This window comes from Mirounga leonina, unplaced genomic scaffold (genome assembly GCF_011800145.1).
Source record: "Mirounga leonina isolate KUSES-001 unplaced genomic scaffold, KU_Mleo_1.0 Mir_205, whole genome shotgun sequence".
NCBI lineage: Eukaryota > Metazoa > Chordata > Mammalia > Carnivora > Phocidae > Mirounga > Mirounga leonina.
This window is the reverse complement of record NW_023270515.1, coordinates 966,895-986,081: the sequence shown is the minus strand read 5'-3', so window position 1 is coordinate 986,081 and position 19,187 is coordinate 966,895. Positions and strand designations below refer to the sequence as shown.

Sequence of the window (19,187 nt, the reverse complement as noted above, 5' to 3'; positions counted from 1 at the left end):
CGCCGCCTCACAATGGCCGGGGCCGCCTCACCGCGCGCAGGGATCCCGGCCACGCGCGCTCCCCGCCCCCACCCGCCGCCTGCCCGGGCCCGGGCCTTCGCCCACCCCCACGTTCCCGTCGCGGCGCCCCTGACACGGCGGAGAGGGAGGCGCAGCCAGCCGCTCTGGTCGCGGCCCCACCGTCGGTCGGACGGGGGCGCCGGGCCGCCGCCGCGCAGGGACTACTTTCTCTCCCGCGGAGGCACTACTTCGCGGAGGCATCGGCGTGGCGGCGCGCACGGCATGGCGGCGGCGGCGGCGCGCCAGAGGTAGAGGGACGCCGGCCCGCTCAGGCCTCGGCGCGGCCTACACGCTTCGCTCGCCCGCTCCCGCGCCGCGCCCCGCGCCCCGCGCCCGGCCATGGCGGAGCCCTCGCCCGCCCGACGCCCGGTGCCCCTCATCGAGTCGGGTAAGACGCGCCGCCCGCGCCCTCCCCGCGGCGCCCCCAGCCCGGCCGCGGTCCCCTCCCCGCCGCCGCGCCCGCTCTTGACCGACTCCCCGTCTTCCCGCAGAGCTGTACTTTCTCATCGCCCGGTACCTATCGGCCGGCCCGTGTCGGAGAGCCGCCCAGGTGAGTGCGGGCCCCGCGGGCGGCGGCGCGGGCCGCCGCGTCCCGGCCCCGGCCCCGGCCCCGCCGCCGCCTGGGGCGCGGGTGGAGGGCGCCGGGTGGACCCGGGTGCCCCCCGCCCTCCTAACTGCGCGTCTCGTCGGCTGCAGGTGCTGGTGCAGGAGCTGGAGCAGTACCAGGTCTGTGCTTCGCGGCGCCCGCCGCGCCCGCCCCGCCGCGTCCCCTCGTGCCCCCTTCCCTACCCTGCTGGGGCCGCTCGCCCAGCTCCCCACCCCCGCCCACCCCGCCGCCCCCCGCGCGGCCCGCGGCCCCCCGCCCGGCCCCGCGCGGTGGTCACGCGTGTGCGTCTCGTGCCTTTGCAGCTGCTGCCGAAGAGGTTGGACTGGGAGGGCAACGAGCACAACAGGAGCTACGAGGAATTGGTGAGATTTTTGACATTTCCATCCCGTGTTTCCGAGCACCCGCTCCCCGCCCCCTTGTCGGGGCTCCTGCTCGCGGGGCGAAGTGGCCGAGCGCTGCTCGGGGGCGACCCCGGGAGAGCGGGACTCCCTCGGCAGGTTTTGTTTTGTTTTGGGGCGGCCAGGTTTGTTTTGGGAGGAAACGGCTCGGGGGGGGTGGCTGGCGGGAGGTGGGGGCGACCCTGCGCCGCGGTTTGCGGTGGGGTGGGTCCCCAGGTGCGGCTGCCTATGGTGAGAGCCGGGGGCGCGCGTGCGCGCGGGCGGGGTGGGGGGGGGGTAGGTGCCAGCCACTCAGCGAGCTGCTCTCATCCTTCTGTTTTCGTACGCGACTTGTAACTCGACCTCTGATTGGTGTTCCCTCTTTTGCCCCGCCCAGCTCCTCTAACCACTTGTTCCCTAGGAATAGAATGGTTGGTTTCTGAAAGCTGGAGAAATGTTCTTCTCTTGAGCGTGTTTTTCTTACCCCTCGGCAGCGTCATAAAAATCTTGCTGTTCTGACAGTATGCCATTCCTCCAGTACTTTTGCTTCTCCAAACTGTACAGTACTTGTTGCCTTAGAAAACTTACTTTGATGAATTTTTGTATTGGTAACTTAACGTAGGCCCTAACTGTGCGGCTTCTCCGTTTAGAGCACCCTTAGCGTCTTTTCATTTTCTTTTTGCTTCTCTTTTCATTGCACCTTGTCAACTTTTTGAGTTGCTCTCACGATGTAGAATTAGGTCTTGCCCACTGGTTTGTCCGATGAAATAAAGCAATCTTTAGGAAAATATTTTTGCCAACTTGTGTATTAGGAGAAAGGATTTCGTTAGTTAACCAGGCTGTATCGGCATCTTGTGTGAGCAAAACAACGGAGGACAAATCAAAATCTCCTGAGTGATCTATTACCACAGTTCTAATACTTGTAATAGAATTCGGTAGTAGGATACGATCACTTCTTGGATTAAACAAAAGGACAAAAAGTAAACGGGGATTTGTCATCTGTATATGAACAGTTAAGTATTATTGACAAAGTCTGGAGAAAGGATTTTATTTCAGTCATCAATTGTAATATTTACTGATGTAGAGTTTTTTGAAGCAAACACTTAAAAGTGAACAGTATTTCCAAGAAAGTTCTAAAAATTCTGCATCATGACAGAATTGAATATGTTATTTTGATATTTAAGTCTAGGAAACGTTTAAAGGACTACTTGTTTTACACCTGGTGAGAGAAAAAAGTGTTATCAGGGAAGCAGAAGTGCATTATTGACAGTGCAGTTGTGCTGTGGAAGAGATAATTGTGTAAATTTTGAGATGCTATAACTACTGGAAAACTTTTTAAATATTACACTTTTGGCTTTTCTGTTAGAATTGCTTGAAATCCTACTTAAAATTCTGCTTAGAATTACCCCACATCTCTGTGTTACATTCCTGTGGTGTGGCTGTGAGCCAGGTCATCTCTCATCACCTAGCTCATTGGGTCTGGTGGAAATCCTCTTTGTCCTTTGCCTTCCCCTGCCTCTACCCTCTCCTAGCTGTAAGTGACAGAGGATGAGCTTCCTTTTTTTTTTTAAAGATTTTATTTATTTATTTGACAGAGAGATATCAAAAGCAGGAACACGAGCAAGGGGAGTGGGAGAGGGAGAAGCAGGCTTCCCACCGAGCAGGGAGCCTAATGCGGAGCTCGATCCCAGGACTCTGGGATCATGACCTGAGCCGAAGTCAGACCCTTAACGACCGAGCCACTCAGGATGAGCATCTTGTATACAGGAGAGTTTTTTTTTTTTTGTCGGAGTACGTGAGTAGCTTCTAGTTCTCCAAACCAAGTCCGCTTTTCTTTCAATTAAGCAGTATTTTAGATATACACAAATTGGAATAATGAAATGAACCCCGTTGCCAATTTGCTATCTTTACTTTGGCTTCTATTTGAAGTATTTTTTTTATAAATTACCAGTGGAAATCTTCAAACAGAAAAATAAGAGTAATGAACCATCCACTAGGTACTCCTTATCAGCCTCAGTGATTAGCAAAGAATGTTGCATCTGTTAGCTCCCTCCCGTAGGCTGTATTGTTTTAAAGCAAATTCCAGACATTCCTTTATTTTATTGGTTAATAAGCTGAAGTATTTTAAAGTAAATCTAGACATTATATTTCCTCTCGAAATTCTGCCGAGTGCATCTCGAAAAAATTGAAGGACTGTTTCTTAGACCACCACAGTGCCAGTGTCTGTCACACTTAAAATCCAAAGAATAATATTCTTTGATGATACATACGTAGGTTTATTTATATATCTAGACCATATTCAGATTTCTTCTTGTTCCTTGGATTTCTTTTTATATTTAGTTAGAATTGGGCTTCAGGTAAGGTCCACGTGTTGTACTGGAATTATTTTCCATCTCTTTTTTATTTTCCATAGTTTTTTCTCCTGAAGAGACTTGAGTTGGTCTGTAAAGTGTTTCACCTTCGGGTTTTGTCTGATAGTTTCTTTATGCTGTTTGTTTCCTTGTGCTGTTAAATTTACTCCTTTTTCTCAGTTCTCATTCTTGGATCAGAGCCATCTGGGAAGCTTTATAAAATCTGAATACTCAGGCCATGTCTCACACTAGTTAAATCAGAATTTTTGTATTGGGACTGGACGTTGGTAGTTTTTGAAACGTTTCAGGTGATTCCAGAGTCACTGCATACAAAGTTACAGTTTATCTTAGACTTAGGACCATGTTGTCACTCCAGCCTGTACTTTGGAAGCAAGAGTATTTTTGCTATTTCTTGAAAGAATTGAGACTACTTATCTGCATTAGCAGTTGGGCCTGTGAATTCGTAAAATGTAATTGGGGTATTTATGATTTATAGGTGGTGAACATGAAAGAGGAAGAAGGAAATGGAGCTATGGAATGGGGCACAGGAGTGAGGAAGGACCTAATTTGTAAAGAAGGAGCATGTTTAAATAAGGCGAACGTGATTCGAGAGACTTACTAATTGAGTAACACGCCATTTTGTAGGTCACTGTCTTCCTTAACCAGTAAATAAAATCAGGAAATCCTTACATTGCAGCCTATTGTTAGAGAATTTATTGTCATTATGCTTTTTCTTTTAAATAATGTTTAATAGGCCTTTAAGGAAAAAAAGTTATTTGTATTGAAATACAAAGTTGAGGGGCGCCTGGGTGGCTCTCAGGACCTGGAGATCATGACCTGAGCCGAAGGCAGATGCTTAACCATCTGAGCCACCCAGGTGCCCCAAAGATAATAGTAATTGTATCAAAGCATTGTTGTAAACATGGGAAAAAAATGGCTTACGATGCCTGGCATGTAGTAATAATCAGCACTTAAAAGTAACGATGTTGGTAAGATGACAAGGCCTAATTGGGTAGACTTCCCTTTTGCTTAATTTATATTTGTAGGGTCTAAATGAGATAACAAAATACAGTCTCTTTTGGCTCTTATGTCTGAATGAATGATACCTGCTATTTACCCATTTATGGGTGAACACATTGTGGGCTGGGGAACTAATGGTGCCTTCTAGTTAGGTGCTGAATAATGGTAGTGGTGTTGTTATCTATGAGTTCCTTAGCCTTGACTGTGCTACTTTATGTAAGTAAGCTCTCCATACTGCATAGGGCTTGAACTCAGTATCCTGAGATCAAGAGCGTGCTCTACCCTGCTTTGAAAGAGGATAGTTATTAATTACTTTGTTTTCAGAGGCTCACCTAATCATAACAGTTATTTGCATCTAAGGGACAAAAGTCACATGAAATTTTTTCCTTTCACATTGTCTAAATCCTTACACATTTTTGCCATTTGGTTCTATTGATGTCTGAGAGGGATTGTTACAATCTTCATCTGTAACTGTAGAGTTGTCTTTTTACTTTTTCCAGTTCTTTATGTATGTTAGTGGGTACGTACAAATTCATAATTGTTATCTTCCTATTGCATTAACCTTTTTAGAGCAGTTTTAGGTTCATAGCAAAATTGAGCACTGTCCCCTGTAAGTGCACAGCCTCCCTCGTTTTCTGCATTCCCCAGAATGGTACGTTTGCTGCAGTCAGTGAACCTATATTGACCGCCCATAATCACCCAAGTCCATAGTTTACATTAGGGTTCTTTTATATTTACAGTGGGTGCTCTTGGTGTTGTGCATTTTGTGGGTTTAGACAAATGACACATATCCACTAATACAGGATCATACAGATACTGCCCAGAAATCCTCTGTGCTATACCTAATTATCCTTCCTTCCCTCCTAACCACTGACCTTTTTACTATTCCCATAGTTTTGCCTTTTCCAGAATTTGACCTTTTTTTTTTTTAAATTAGGAAATGTTCTTTCTTTCTCTCATAATAGCTTCTTACCTCAAAGTCTGACTTGGCCTTAGTACAGCCAGCCCTGCTTTCTCTCTGTTAGCGATGGCATAGTGCATCTTTTTCTGTCCTTTTACTTTTAGTAAAGCAAACATTTTCCCGTGTCTCATTTTCTAAGTATGTCTCCTGTAAACAGCATGTAGTTTTATTATTCAGTCTTCTCCTTGGAGTCTTTAGTTATAATTTAAGTAATTAGTATAATTACTTAAATAAAATTGTGTTAAGTCTACCAGGTATCTTTTTTATATATTCCCATCTCTTTATTTCTCTTCTCTTTTGGATTAATTATTATACTATTCTTTATTGCTTTTTAGGTATATATCCTTTTATTATTTTAGTGGTTACCCTAGAGGTTACAATATGTGTTGACCATTTAGTTATTTTACCACTTCCCAAGTAAATGAGATTAAAACTGTTAATTCTTACTCTCCTGTCCTTTGGGCTATTATCATATTTTACTTTTACATATGTTATAAATTTTTCCAGATGTTACTGCTGCTGTTTTAAAGTTAATACTCATTTGCTTACCCACCATCTACCTTTTCTGGTATTTTCAGTTCTTTCCTATATTCCCATGTATCTTATCTGTGATTATTTTTCTTCAGTCTGGACAACTTACTCTGTTACTTTTAATGAAGTTTTGTTGGCAATGGCTTTGGTTTTCCTTTTTCTTACTTATTTTTGGTTTGAAACATTTTTGTTTTGTCTTTGTTTTTAAAAGTTGTTTTAAAGGTGAAATTCCCGTTAGTGCTTTTTTTTTTTTTCCCTTCCCTTTCAGCTCATTAATAGTGAAAAATTGGCAGTCTTACTATTATTTCTTTCAAGATAATGCTTTTTTTTTTCTGGCTGCTTTTTAAGATTTTCATTTTGTTTTTGATTTTTAGCAGTTTTACTGTGATGTACCATAGTTGTTATCTGTTCCTGCAGGAGAGGTTACCCCAAAACTTCACTTGATCTTAGCCAAAAGGCCGAGAAGCGATGAGGTTACCCCAAAACTTAGTGGCTTAAAACAACGCAGATTTATTATTAATTATTCCAGAATTTATGTAAATTAGAAGTCCAGGCACAGCTGAGCTGAGTCATTTCAGTCTTTATCAAGGTTGCAGTCCAGGTGTTGGCCAGCTCTGGGGTTTCAACTGGAGACTTGATTGTAGGTAAGGTGAGGGTCTGTTTCCAGGCTCACCTGGTTTTTGCTAGATTCAGTTCTCGGGTTGTTGGACTGAGAAGTCTCGGTTCTAGTTGTCTATTGGCTGTCCTCAGTTCCTTGCCAGTTGTCTATCCAACAAGGCAGCTTGCATCTTCAAAAGGTGAAAGCTGAATAAGGAATAATAATCTGCTAGTAAGACAGAAGTCACAGTAATGGAAGTGGTATCCCCTCAGTGTTGAGTGTATTCTTTTGGTTAGAAGTAACTTACTCTAGGGGAAGGGATTTGGGATTTCACAAGGTTGTCAGTACCAGGAGGTGGGGATCATTGGAGGCCACGTCAAAAGTTTGCTACTACGTGCACCTAAGTACATTTCTTTGCATTTACTCTGCTTGAGGTTGTTCAAACTTCTTGAATCTGTGGGATATCAGATTGTCTAATGTGTAATTAAAGTCCTAAATGGAAATAATAAGAATGGGGCAGAAGAAATACTTTGAAGAGATAATGGCTGAGCATTTTCAACATCAGGGCCTTCTCTGGGTCCACTCTTGACTACTCCCTCTCTTGATCAGGGGTCGCGTTTGGCTTTGTGTATCCCATCATCTTCTGAAGTATGCTGGGCAAAGAGTAGAGGTTGAGGTAATACAATTAGCCCTAGTAAAGGATGCACCCTTTTACTCTAAAGTTCTTAATGTGAGAGGCTGGGTGCATCTAATTTGTGTCCTATCTGCTTGTCTCTGGGTTCTGTTGCAGCTATAGGTACATTTGGTTCATCACTGGCTTCACATAGTTTAAGGATTGGATCAGGATTTTCCCTTCCAGCAGAGTTTGGGGTTTGGGCACTGGTGAGATTTATGAGCGAGCGAGTGACCGGTCTATTTTTTTAAGTAGGCTCCACATTCAGCATGGAGCCCAACACAGGGTCTGAACTCCCGGATATGTCTATATTTTATAGCCAGGTTGCTAGCTTCCCAAACCTTGAAAGAGCTTGCTCTGTTTTATAGTCCAATTGCCAGCTTTTGGGTTGCTGAGATCTCTTTGCTCTCCAGTTGGGCCCTTGGCTTTCTACTCTATTTTCCTATCCCTAGCCTTCAGAGGGCCTCTGGAGTGCACTTGGTGTGGACTGGGTCTCCCTCCAGCTGCTCTGCATCCCATTTTTGGCCCTTTGCAATTGATGAAGGCCCGTGGGGAGAATTGGGGTGGTGTAGACACTCTTGACTGAGGGCCCTCAGCATTCTCATCAGGCCTCAGACATGCCAGCCCACAGATGGCTGTGAAGTTTAAAAGTTTGGCAGGTTTTTCCTTATTCTCATCTGTGGTCAGTTTTTCCTGCCTCTCTGCTAGGGATGAAAGCAGCTGTGAATCTTTTTCTGGTCACAGAAGGGCTCACCAGTTTCTGGGGCAGTTGATGTCAACTTGTTTTCTCAGCTCTTTGATGGGTTTAAAAATTATTTTCTTTCTTTTTTTTTTTTTAAAGATTTTATTTTATTTATTTGACAGGGACACAGCAAGAGAGGGAACATAAGCAGGGGGAGTGGGAGAGGGAGAAGCAGGCTTCCCGCCGAGCAGGGAGCCCGATGCGGGGCTTGATCCCAGGACCCTGGGATCATGACCTGAGCCAAAGGCAGACGCTTAATGACTGAGCCACCCAGGCGCCCCTAAAAATTATTTTCAAGCTAGACCAACCTGTTCTCATTGTTAAAGTGAGGGCAGTAGCCTCACACATTATCTCCTTTTAATAGTTGAAATAAATGACTACTTTCAACTTAACAAAATTACGTGGGACATGTAACTGTCTGCAGTCCTCTGTGGGTACACTTAATTGTCCTTCCTGGCACATAGTTGGCTCTCACTGTTCATTGAAAGAATTAATGTGGGTGGCCTAATGCTTAGTATATTTTCCTGTTGAGAACCAGCCATCACCAGTTTGGTTATTAAATGATTTTTTTTTTTTTCTATGATCTTTGATTTCTTAAAATCTCTCCGAGACATGGGCTTCATTTGTAGGTCAGAGCAGTGTTCAGCACTGGAATGGCTGTGAGATACATGGAAGTTGTACATCCCTTTTTTAAGTTCCTTAGACTATTTCAGTAGGAAGGTACAAAATAGCCTCTTTGAGTCATATTGACTCTCTTTCCTTTATTATGTAGAAATGCAAAAGTGGCATTTTGAACACAAAACTTTTGTGTTACAGTTAAGTAATACCATAGCAGAGCAGGATGAATTGTGTGCGCAGTATTTAGAATTTGGCCGAGACTTTGACTTTGCTTATTATTTGTAATGGGGTAGGTGAATGAGATTTGGATGGGAGACTCTTAACTGCTTAGAAAAAATCCTCTATGTTGATTTTATTTTATTTTATTAAAAAAAATTTTTTTTTAAGATTTATTTATTTGAGAGAGAGAATGAGAGACAGAGAGCACGAGAGGGAAGAGGGTCAGAGGGAGAAGCAGACCCCCCGCTCAGCAGGGAGCCCAATGCGGGACTCGATCCTGGGACTCCAGGATCATGACCTGAGCCGAAGGCAGTCGCTCAACCAACTGAGCCACCCAGGCGCCCTCTCTATGTTGATTTTAATCAGTTTGCATATATTTGGCTTTAAAAACTTTTAGGGGCCACTTTGGCTCTAAACCTCTTCAGATACTCCTTGATTATCTTGTTAACGTGCCATTTTTATTAGGATGCAGTATAGCCAATTGCAAGGATCCAGTGATGCTGGAGAGTTGTGAACTAGACAGCCAGGGTTCTTATTTTTAGCTTTGTCGTTTCTTAGCTCTTTGCTTCTGGGCAAGTTATTTAATGCCCATATCTGCATTTTCTCATCTGTAAAATGCAGATGAGTAGTTTGGGGATATAGTAAGTTAGTCTATGTGAAGTACTTAGAACAGTGTCAGGTAGAAATCACTGTGTACATGTTAGCTGTTATTAATGTAGTGAAGAGTTAAATTAGTCAAAACCGTAAAAGCCTTAGAAGTGTACCTTGTACATTGTTAAGTGTGCAGTATTACCTATTCTTTTTGCAAATGTGGAATCTGAAGTCTTAGAAAGTACCTTGTCCAAGGTCCCGTAACTAGTTAGGTAGGGCTAACTAGTACTTTTCACCATACTGCCTGAGGGTCAGGAGAGTCTACTACCCCCCCTTACTTTAGTTTCTGTTAGTTAAACTATCATTGGTATATTTTAGGCTGGATTCCACATTGAGAAACTTTTGCTGGAGAAAGACTTTGTGGTAGAGCCTCAATTTAAAGCCTTATATTTTGTCTATATTAAATTTTGCCCATATTTATATGTAAATGTTTGAGGATCTTGGTAGTGGTCTTTATGGGGGGGGTAACTGAAAAGTGATGTAATTAATTAGTTCATTAGTCTTTTCTCTGTAATCTGACCAAAAAGTGTCCTAATATTAAATAAAAATTGCTGTTTATTGTAGAATATTTAGAAAATGCAAAAGCAAAGAAAAAACAGAAAATCATGAGAGCGAGAGGTGTTTATTTTTCTTCATATACGCTAAAAAAATAGGATCTTTTTTTGAGAGCGCATGAGAGCGTGAAGGGGGAGGGGCAGAAGGAGAGGGAGAAGCAGGCTCCTCACTGAGCAGGGAGACCAGCCCGCCACCAATGCCGTTGCTTGATCCTGGTACCTGGGATCATGACCCGAGCCAAAGGCAAATACTTCACTGACTGAGCCACCCAGGCGTCCCCCAAAATAATATCTTTAAAAAGATAGTATTTTGTGAATTCCTTTCCATTTCTCTAGGAAATTTTATCTAACCTTTTGTTTGTTGGACATTTGGTTGGTTTCTAGGTTTTTTTGCTGTTAGTGATTCTGTGAATACCAAAGTAAGATCTGTGTATCTGTGCATTTATTTACATCTTTTGTAATTGTCATTTATCATAAATTTCTAGAAACTGAACCATTGGGTAAAATGGTTTGTGTTTTTTTTAAAGTTTATTTATTTATATGTAAATAATGAGCTCTGCACCCAAGGTGGGGTAGGAACTCATGACTCCCAAGACCTAGAGTCCCATGCTCTTCTGACTGAGCCAGCCAGGTGCCCCTCAGTAGCTAATGTTTGAGTCATTTTTTGCCAAGTACTGCACAAAAGTTAAGAGCTTTAACCTGTATAATCTCACTTACTTTTAGCAATCCTATTACCTTGTCTGTATTGTGATTTCCTGTTTGAGATGAAACTGAAAGGCAGAAGTAACTTTAGTGAGGTTACATTCCTAGGGGGCAGGTCCAGCTGCAAGCCCACTTTGTGTGATACTCATTCATGAATGTATGATGCATTTATTCAGTAAGTGAAAGCCTATTGTATTCAAGGTTCCAGGGAGACCAGTGTGGATGAGATGGGCAAGGCTCCTGGTTTCCTGGGGCTTTACACCCTAGGGGTAACCAGAAGTAGCAGGCAAGTTACTGTAATACAAATTCACATTTGTATGGTGATGGAGATTGGGAAGGGGGGGTGGGGAGGGACAGCTTTTGTCCATGGGGTGACACTTGTCTTGAAGGATGAAGAAGGAAAGTGAAGCCATGAGAGGATCAGAGGAAAGAGTAGTTGCCCTCAGTCTTAAAAACCTGCATAGCTCTTTGCCGCATCTACTGCGAGAATGAAGATCATTGTCAGCAGTCAGACTGTCGACATTTCAGAAGATGTCAACATCACTCTGAATGACACAGTGTTACTATGAAGGGCCCCAGAGGAACCCTGAGAAGGGACTTCAGTCACATCAATGTAGAACTCCGTCTCCTTGGAAGAAAAAGAAGAGGCTCTGAGTTGACAGATGGTGGGAGCTAGAACAGAACTGGCTACTGTCCGCACTATCTGTAGTCCTGTACACAAGGTGATCAAGGGTGTTACGCTGGCCTCCTGTTAAAAGATGAGGTCTGTGTATGCTCCCTTCCCCGTCAACGTTGTTACTCAGGAGAATAGTTCTCTTGTTGAAATCTGAAATTTCTTGAGTGAAAAATGTATCTACAGGGTGTGAATGAGGCCAGGTGTCACTTTCTTGTATCTCAAGCCCAGGAAGATGAGTTAATTCTTGAAGGAAATGACATTGAACTTGTATCAAACTCAGTTGCTTGGATTTAGCACAACCGGTAAAAACAAGGATATCAGAAAATTTTTGGGTGGTAACTATGTTTCTGAAAAAGGAACAGTTCAGCAGGCTGATGAATAAGATTTAAGTTGTCTAGTTATAGAAACAGCAAGATGGCAATTGATTTTTCAGACTTAATTTGTGATATTTTAAAGATGTAATAAAAGCAGTACTGATTGGGGGCTTTTTCTTAAACGAATAATCCTTTCCAACTATTTGGCAATTAAACCATTGCAGAAGTAAAAAAAACAAAGAAAACCCTGCATAACCTCTGACCCAGCAGTTACATGCTTAAGACTTGTTTTTTTAAGGAAGTTTGTTTTGTGCCTGTTGATAATTCATCTTTTCTGAATTGCCTTTTTATATCTCTTACCTGCTTTTCTACTGCTGTCTTCCCATTTTGTAAGAATTCTTCATCTCTCTAGGTTCCTTTAGTCGGCCACATGTTCTAGGTTCCTGTCCAAGCTTGCAGGCTGCTTTTAGTTTTGTTGGGAGCTTTTTTTTTTTTTTTTTGGAGCTTTTGTTTTTACGGAGGTTTAAGATTTTTACTTTGGTTACATCTGTTAATCTTTATTTTGTCTTTAGGGTTGTCCTTAAAGCCCTTCTGCACTCCAAAAATTAATATTATAAAAGGTGGTATTATGTGTCTATTCATCGTTATTATTTTCCAGTCCATATGTAGTTCCTTTGTAATGTCTTTATGTTCAGTTGATTTGAGCGTATGGTTGGTGTGAGGTATGAATCTAGCCTTTTCTAAACTGTCCGTTTGCAAGTACCATTTGAGTCTTCTGTCCTTTCTCTACAGGGACTGTGGTCATCATCATGTACTACATTTTGGCTGGCTTTCGTCTAGACTTTCTTCTCTGTTTCTGTAACATTCTATACTGTGTTAGTGATCAGATTTTATAATACATTTCTTATTAAAATGGTTTATCAAATTCCCTTTGCTCAGCATTTTAGCTTAAAAAGAAGATGATCCTTAAATACACAGTGTTATGTTTTCAGCCAATTTGAAAGGAATTGAACCAGTAGCTGTGCAGCTGTGGATCCTTTCTGGCTCATTACTCATTGGGGGACTAATATTTCTATTCTGAATGATTTAATTGTATTTACTTAAGAGTTCATACATTTCAGGACTCTGCAGCTGAACCTAGAATCTCTATCAAGTGCAGGGCTTTTATTTGACTTTTTGTAAGCTCTTGTTTTGTTTGTATTGAGTTTTATGAATTTGCTTTAAAGACATAGCTAAAATGAATAGGTTTTATTTCTCTTGGTCTTTTAGAATATGGCAGACTTCTTTTTTTTTAAATTTTTATTGTTACGTTAATCACCATACCTTACATCATTAGTTTTTGATGTAGTGTTCCATGATTCATTGTTTGTGTATAACACCCAGTGCTCCATGCAGAACCTGCCCTCTTTAATACCCATCACCAGGCTAACCCATCCTCCCACCCCCCTCCCCTCTAGAACCCTCAGTTTGTTTTTCAGAGTCCATCGTCTCTCATGGTTTGTTTCCCCCTCCGATTCCCCCCCCTTCATTCTTCCCCTTCTGCTTTTTTTTTTTTAAACATATATTATTTGTTTCAGAGGTACAGATCTGTGATTCAGCAGTCTTGCACAATTCACAGCGCTCACCATAGCACATACCCTCCCCAATGTCTATCACCCAGCCGCCCCATCCCTCCCACCCCCCACCACTCCAGCAACCCTCAGTTTGTTTCCTGAGATTAAGAATTCCTCATATCAGTGAGGTCATATGATACATGTCTTTCTCTGATTGACTTATTTCGCTCAGCATAACACCCTCCAGTTCTATCCACATCGTTGCAAATGGCAAGAGCTCATTCCTTTTGATGGCTGCATAATATTCCATTGTATATATATACCATATCTTCTTTATCCATTCATCTGTCAATGGATATCTTGGCTCTTTCCACAGTTTGGCTATTGTGGACATTGCTGCTATAAACATCGGGGTGCGCGTACCCCTTCGGATCCCTACATTTGTATCTTTGGGGTAAATACCCAGTAGTGCAATTGCTGGATCGTATGGTAGCTCTATTTTCAACTTTTTGAGGAACCTCCATACTGTTTTCCAGAGTGGCTGCACCAGCTTGCATTCCCACCAACAGTATAGGAGGGTTCCCCTTTCTCTGCATCCCCGCCAACATCTGTCGTTTCCTGACTTGTTAATTTTAGCCATTCTGACTGGTGTGAGGTGATATCTCACTGAGGTTTTGATTTGGATTTCCCTAATGCCAAGTGATGTTGAGCACGTTTTCATGTGTCTGCTGGCCATTTGGATGTCTTCTTTGGAAAAATGTCTGTTCATGTCTTCTGCCCTAGAATATGGCAGATTTCTTGATGAAATGATAAACTAAGTCTGGCTAGAAGATGTTTTGCATTAATATTGAAAACTGTGATCTTTAGTATGTTCATGTGGCTGAAATTGTTCCTTGACCAGTACTTCACTATTTCATAGCTTCTTTGGACTGTGGCATACTCATACATTTTGAAATGTCCTGTCTCTTCTGCTTTAATACATCTTGTGAAATATTAAAAAAAACAAAGAGGGTTGACTTTTTGGGGCGTATTTGTCTCTTCATTAAGTTCCATGTAGGACTCAGGCTTTAATTAGTCTTCACACAGGTTTATTTTAATTATGTTCTGCTTAGAAAATTCAGTTACTTTCATTATGTTACAACGAAATAATCTCAAGTTTAGTGGTTTCTTTTCAGAAGTCAGCTGATTTATGGATAAAGCCCCTGAGTATTTTGCCTTTTGTATTTTATTCCTTTCAGATGATCTTACTACCTATTGTGATGGTCAGTCAGAACTCCCTATGAAGAATATCAGAAATCTTAGATTTTCTTCTTCTGAATAATTTGTAATTTGGAAAAAATAAATAGGGCTTGCTGTTTTGCTAAGTAAGGGAAGAAGAAAATGATATTAATAGGTTACACAGAATTACTAACTAAGGATATGTCCTTTGGTATTGGCTGAAGCATTAATAGCATTTTCCAGGTAAGCCTCACTTTATGGAATGGCTGGTGGATGAGTTTGCTTCAGATTTTCAAATTGGTGGGCAGTGCTGGTAGGATTGGTGTGATTGCGTAGCACGTGATAGGAGGCTTATGGGATGCTTTACTTGCTTAAAAGCAGGGGCCTAAATAATAAAGTTACAATGATATCTTGTAAGTCTGTAGGTGGAATAGATGGGTGATTTAATGGTGTCATTAAGGCCTTGGTCTCTGTCTTTTTGATTGGGCAGTTGACATCTTGGCTTTTTTCTTCTCAAACTCAGTTTTAATGGTTGCTATCATATCCTAGAAATGATGGGAGGGAAGGGTTCTTTTATTAGGGAGTAGAATTTTTCAGGAACATTGCCCTGCCTCAGAAAGTTTCTTCTCCGTTTCATTGCCCAGGACTACATAGGAGGGTCCTGCCGAAGTCGGGGGAGATAGTGGCTGTAGGGTGAGCAAACCTGGTCTACTCCGGGAAGCTAAAACTAGTTCTCTTTCCTGAATTAAAATCAGTGCTTTTGAGTGAAGGATCTTCATGCCAACACTAGATCATTTCTCTGCCTACGTCCTTTTGGATAACCTGAGGGTTAATCTCTTTTCCCCTTTTACATCTATAGCAATATTTATCTTGCCATTGACTACTAAACATGCATTTCTTTATAAAGCTTAGAAAAGAGGCCAAGAACTTCTGTGGCATCAGAGGCTGAGGGGAATTACTTAAGGAAGACATCAATTTTTTTTTATTCTGTATCAAAGACTATGCTGTCACTTCTTATTTCATTGTGGTACTGTATGCCCATTATATAGGAGTTGTGATATGATGTGGTAGTTATGTGTTTTCCCTTGTAAGGTTTCTAGATGCAGTTTAATTGAGGGAAAGCTAATGATCAGATAGGAACATATTAAAGATATTAAACATTCATTCTAGATCCTGATTATAGTATCCCAGACTTTACAGAAAAAGCTACTTTCTCCCATAACTTTCCAGTTAGACAGGTTATCTAGACCCTACTACCACTTTGTTGTATAGTTGCTACCCTGGGCTTGAAGAGGCTCATGCTCACAGCAGTATTTAGTGATAGTGATAGTAACATGGTGATCCTAGGAGTATGGCTGATACACTTTGTGAGAGTGACTGTGGCTACAAAAAATAAGATGGTAGAGAGATTGGCTATTTGATGTTGGAAGGAACTTAGTTCTGGCCTCATTCCTGAGGATGTTGTATAACTGCCTTACTCATTGAAGTCGCTGGTAAGAGACTATTACCAGTCTGCGTAGGACTTGAAAATAGTGAAGGAACATTATTTATCATATTGATTTGGTCAATATGATACTAACTTAATAATCCAGAACCATTTTCTTTTCTTTCTTTTTTTTTTAAAGATTTTATTTATTTATTTGAGAGAGAGAATGAGAGCATGAGAGTGGGAAGGGTCAGGGGGAGAAGCAGACTCCCTGCTGAGCAGGGAGCCCGATGTGGGACTCGATCCCAGGACTCCAGGATCATGACCTGAGCCAAAGGCAGTCGCTTAACCAACTGAGCCACCCAGGCGCCCACCATTTTCTTTTTTTAAAAAAAATTTGAGATTGAGAGCATGTGTGTACACGAGCAATGGGAGGGGCAGAGGGAGAGGGAAAGAATCTCCATGCTCAGTGTGGAGCCCAATGCTTAGTGTGGAGCCCAGCGTGGGGCTGGATCTCATGACCCTGAGATCCTGACCTGAACTGAAGTCAAGAGTCAGCTAATGCTTAACTGACTGAGCTGCCCAGGTGCCCTTTGTTTTTGTTTTGTAAGATTTTCTCTTTAAGCAATCTCTACACCCAGTGTGAGGCTCACACTCACAACCATTTTCTGTTCATCATTTTTGTTGCCTGTATTGGGACTAGAACCACCATACTTTCCAGAAATACCTTGTTTTATACAAAAATAGGTTAGCAAACTTCCTCCCCCTTCATTTTTTGATGATTGTGCTAGAATCCTCAGAAATGCAATGAATCTATAATTCTTTTAGGGGATTACAGCTGCTGCCTGGAATCCATGTTCCTACAACACCTGGACTTAGCTAAGTACACCTGCCTATGTTGAAGCCTCCTATTATTTTAATGATCAGTTTTATTGCTTCTTCAACTCAGGCAGCGAGTGTAATCTAGAACGTTTCCCTTCTAGATCATTTAAGAGATAAAATAAGACCATGTTTAGCACTAGGAAACACTCTGTTTAAAATTTTCTGTCCATACATTTTCTATTAGAGAAGTTGTTTTTAGCCATGTCTGTTATAGCTCGTCTTTAAGAACCAAGTCTCCACTCAGGAGACAGGCTTGGTTGTGTAACTTCAAAACTTAAAGCCAATTATATAAGTTATCTATCCACCTGGATAGTAGAAATCTTAAAACTATTAGAGTGATTTTGTGCCTTATAGAAGCCATATTGCCATTGCTCAAAGTCATTTTATCTTTCTTAAGCTTTTTAGATATATAGGTTGGTCAGTGTGAGTACTTCAGTGGGGGGTTTTGTTTTCAGATTTGCATTGCTGACAAGTTCTTAGATCTGTGATTTTCTTGGCCCTGTTGGAATTACTTTCTAGTTCTTTCTATCTCTCCCCTCCCATGATGAGCTCATTATCTACAACAGTTTTTGGACTTTCACATGCTGACACTTGGAAGCACAGAGTCCTAATTAGTATTAAGAAACACTTTGATGTCTACTTGAGCTTTGATAGGCCTTTGGAGTTTTGCTGTGGGATATCTGTCAGGGTAGGAAACAGAAGTCAGGTTGAGAAGTTGAAGATATTTTATTTAGCATCTTCTGTCGTCATTAGGGCTTATGAACAAATATTTTAAATATTCTATTTACTTGAGAGAAAAAGAGACCTAGAGTGGGGGAAATGGGAGGTGGTGAGGGAGAGGGAGAGAATCTCAAGCGGACTCCATGCCAAGCATAGAATCCTGTGTGGGGCTCCATCTCACGACCCTGAGACCATGACCTGAGCTGAAATCAAGAGTTGGGACACTCAGCTTTTACATCCGGGAAGCGTCAGGTTTAAGCTATGCGATTAAAGAAGCTGAACTAATTGTTCCGATGGATGATAGAAAGCAAGACATGATAATCAAGAAATTAAGGTGATATGGGTGAAGTCCTGTTTGTTTAGAATCCTGTGGTGCACTGCCAAAAGGTGATCTTAAATCTCAACAGCTTGGGTATTGAGTGGCAAATAATGTTCTGGAAACTTTCAGCGAGGTGTTTTCAATATAGGTCTGAATGTTTTTGCCTAACTATGGCGTTTAAGTAGAGAATAAGTGAGCACTTCCTTGCTTGCTATAATTAAATAAAATGCTGGATTCATCTGGGGGGGAAAGAAAGTTGGACACTCCACTGACTGAGTGACCCGGGTGCCCCACAACAACTTTATATTGAATCCAGGCTTGTTTTATATTTGAATTAATGCATAAGAACCAAAAGTGAGATCTTGAGGTATGTTTCAGATTTCTTAAATTCTACATATTAGTGAAATCAAATGGTATTTTTCCTTCTCTGACTTATTTCACTTAGCATAATACCCTATAGTTCCATCCATTTTGTTGCAAATGGCAAGATTTCATTCTTTTTGATAACTTTTTGATAACTGAGTAATACTCCATTTACTCCCGGGCCATAAGTTTTTGTTTCTTCATTTTCTTCTGGGGTATCTTTTTCTTCTGTGCAGCCTCCTCTTCTGGTTTAGGAACAATCTGGTCTTCTTCAGTAAGGATTGCTCAGTGTGCCAGGAAGAGCTCTTGTGTGGGTTAATCTGACCATGAGCCCTGTAAGTTCTACACTGCACCTTGGGGGCTTTGTTCACCTGGATGTACTCAATGACTGGAGAATCTACATCTAAACCCTTAAGTTCAGCATTACTCTCTGCATTGTTAAGCATGTGCAGTAAAAATTCAGCACTCTTTTTGGGCCATGACCCTGTGTGCAGCCCCACTGTTTGGCCTAGGCACACCTACCACCTCCACCATTGTAGCAAGGCAATGGCACACAAGGCTTCTGCAAAGTGACATCCTTCAGATACTTAGTGGCTTTTCAGATAAGTGTACCCTTGATGGCCTGGGCAGTTGCACGTGTGTTCTTAAAGTGAACACGAAGATTTGAACCTCTTGGTTTGCATGATTTTGTAGGGTTTTCTGTCTGGGTCAAGTGAACAGCGATCACCTCAATCTGCTTCGGGGAATAGCACCCAACTGTTTTCCAAAGTGGTTGTACTGTGTCCTGTCCCACCAGCAGTTTCTCCATGTTCTTGTCAATCTTGGTCTGGCCAGTACTTTTAATTTTAGCCATTCTAACAGGTGTGTATTAATACCTCATGGTTTTAATTTGTGTTTCATCAGTTACCAGTGAATGATGTTGAGCATCTTTTCGTCTGTGTGTGTGTGTGTGTGTGACATGTCTGTTCACATCTTTTGCCTGTTTTTAAAAATTAGATTTTTTTAATAATTGAATTTTGAGAGTTTTTTATATTCTAGATACAAGTCCATTA

At 41.9% G+C, this 19,187-nt stretch overlaps 1 protein-coding gene across 2 annotated transcripts in view; it reads left to right on the top strand.

Moving 5' to 3' along the window:
• The first annotated feature begins 234 nt into the window (after positions 1-234).
• The window catches only part of BRWD1 (bromodomain and WD repeat domain containing 1), a 110,303-nt gene continuing 91,350 nt past the window's right edge, over positions 235-19,187 (top strand). The window contains exons 1-4 of one of the 2 annotated variants that reach the window (XM_035028874.1): positions 235-448; positions 552-610; positions 757-786; positions 970-1,029. In XM_035028874.1, coding sequence (XP_034884765.1) covers positions 400-448; positions 552-610; positions 757-786; positions 970-1,029 — 198 coding nt within the window. In that variant the 5' untranslated portion in view covers positions 235-399. The remainder of the gene's footprint in view (positions 449-551; positions 611-756; positions 787-969; positions 1,030-19,187) is intronic. The other variant, XM_035028875.1, reaches the window with a different exon arrangement.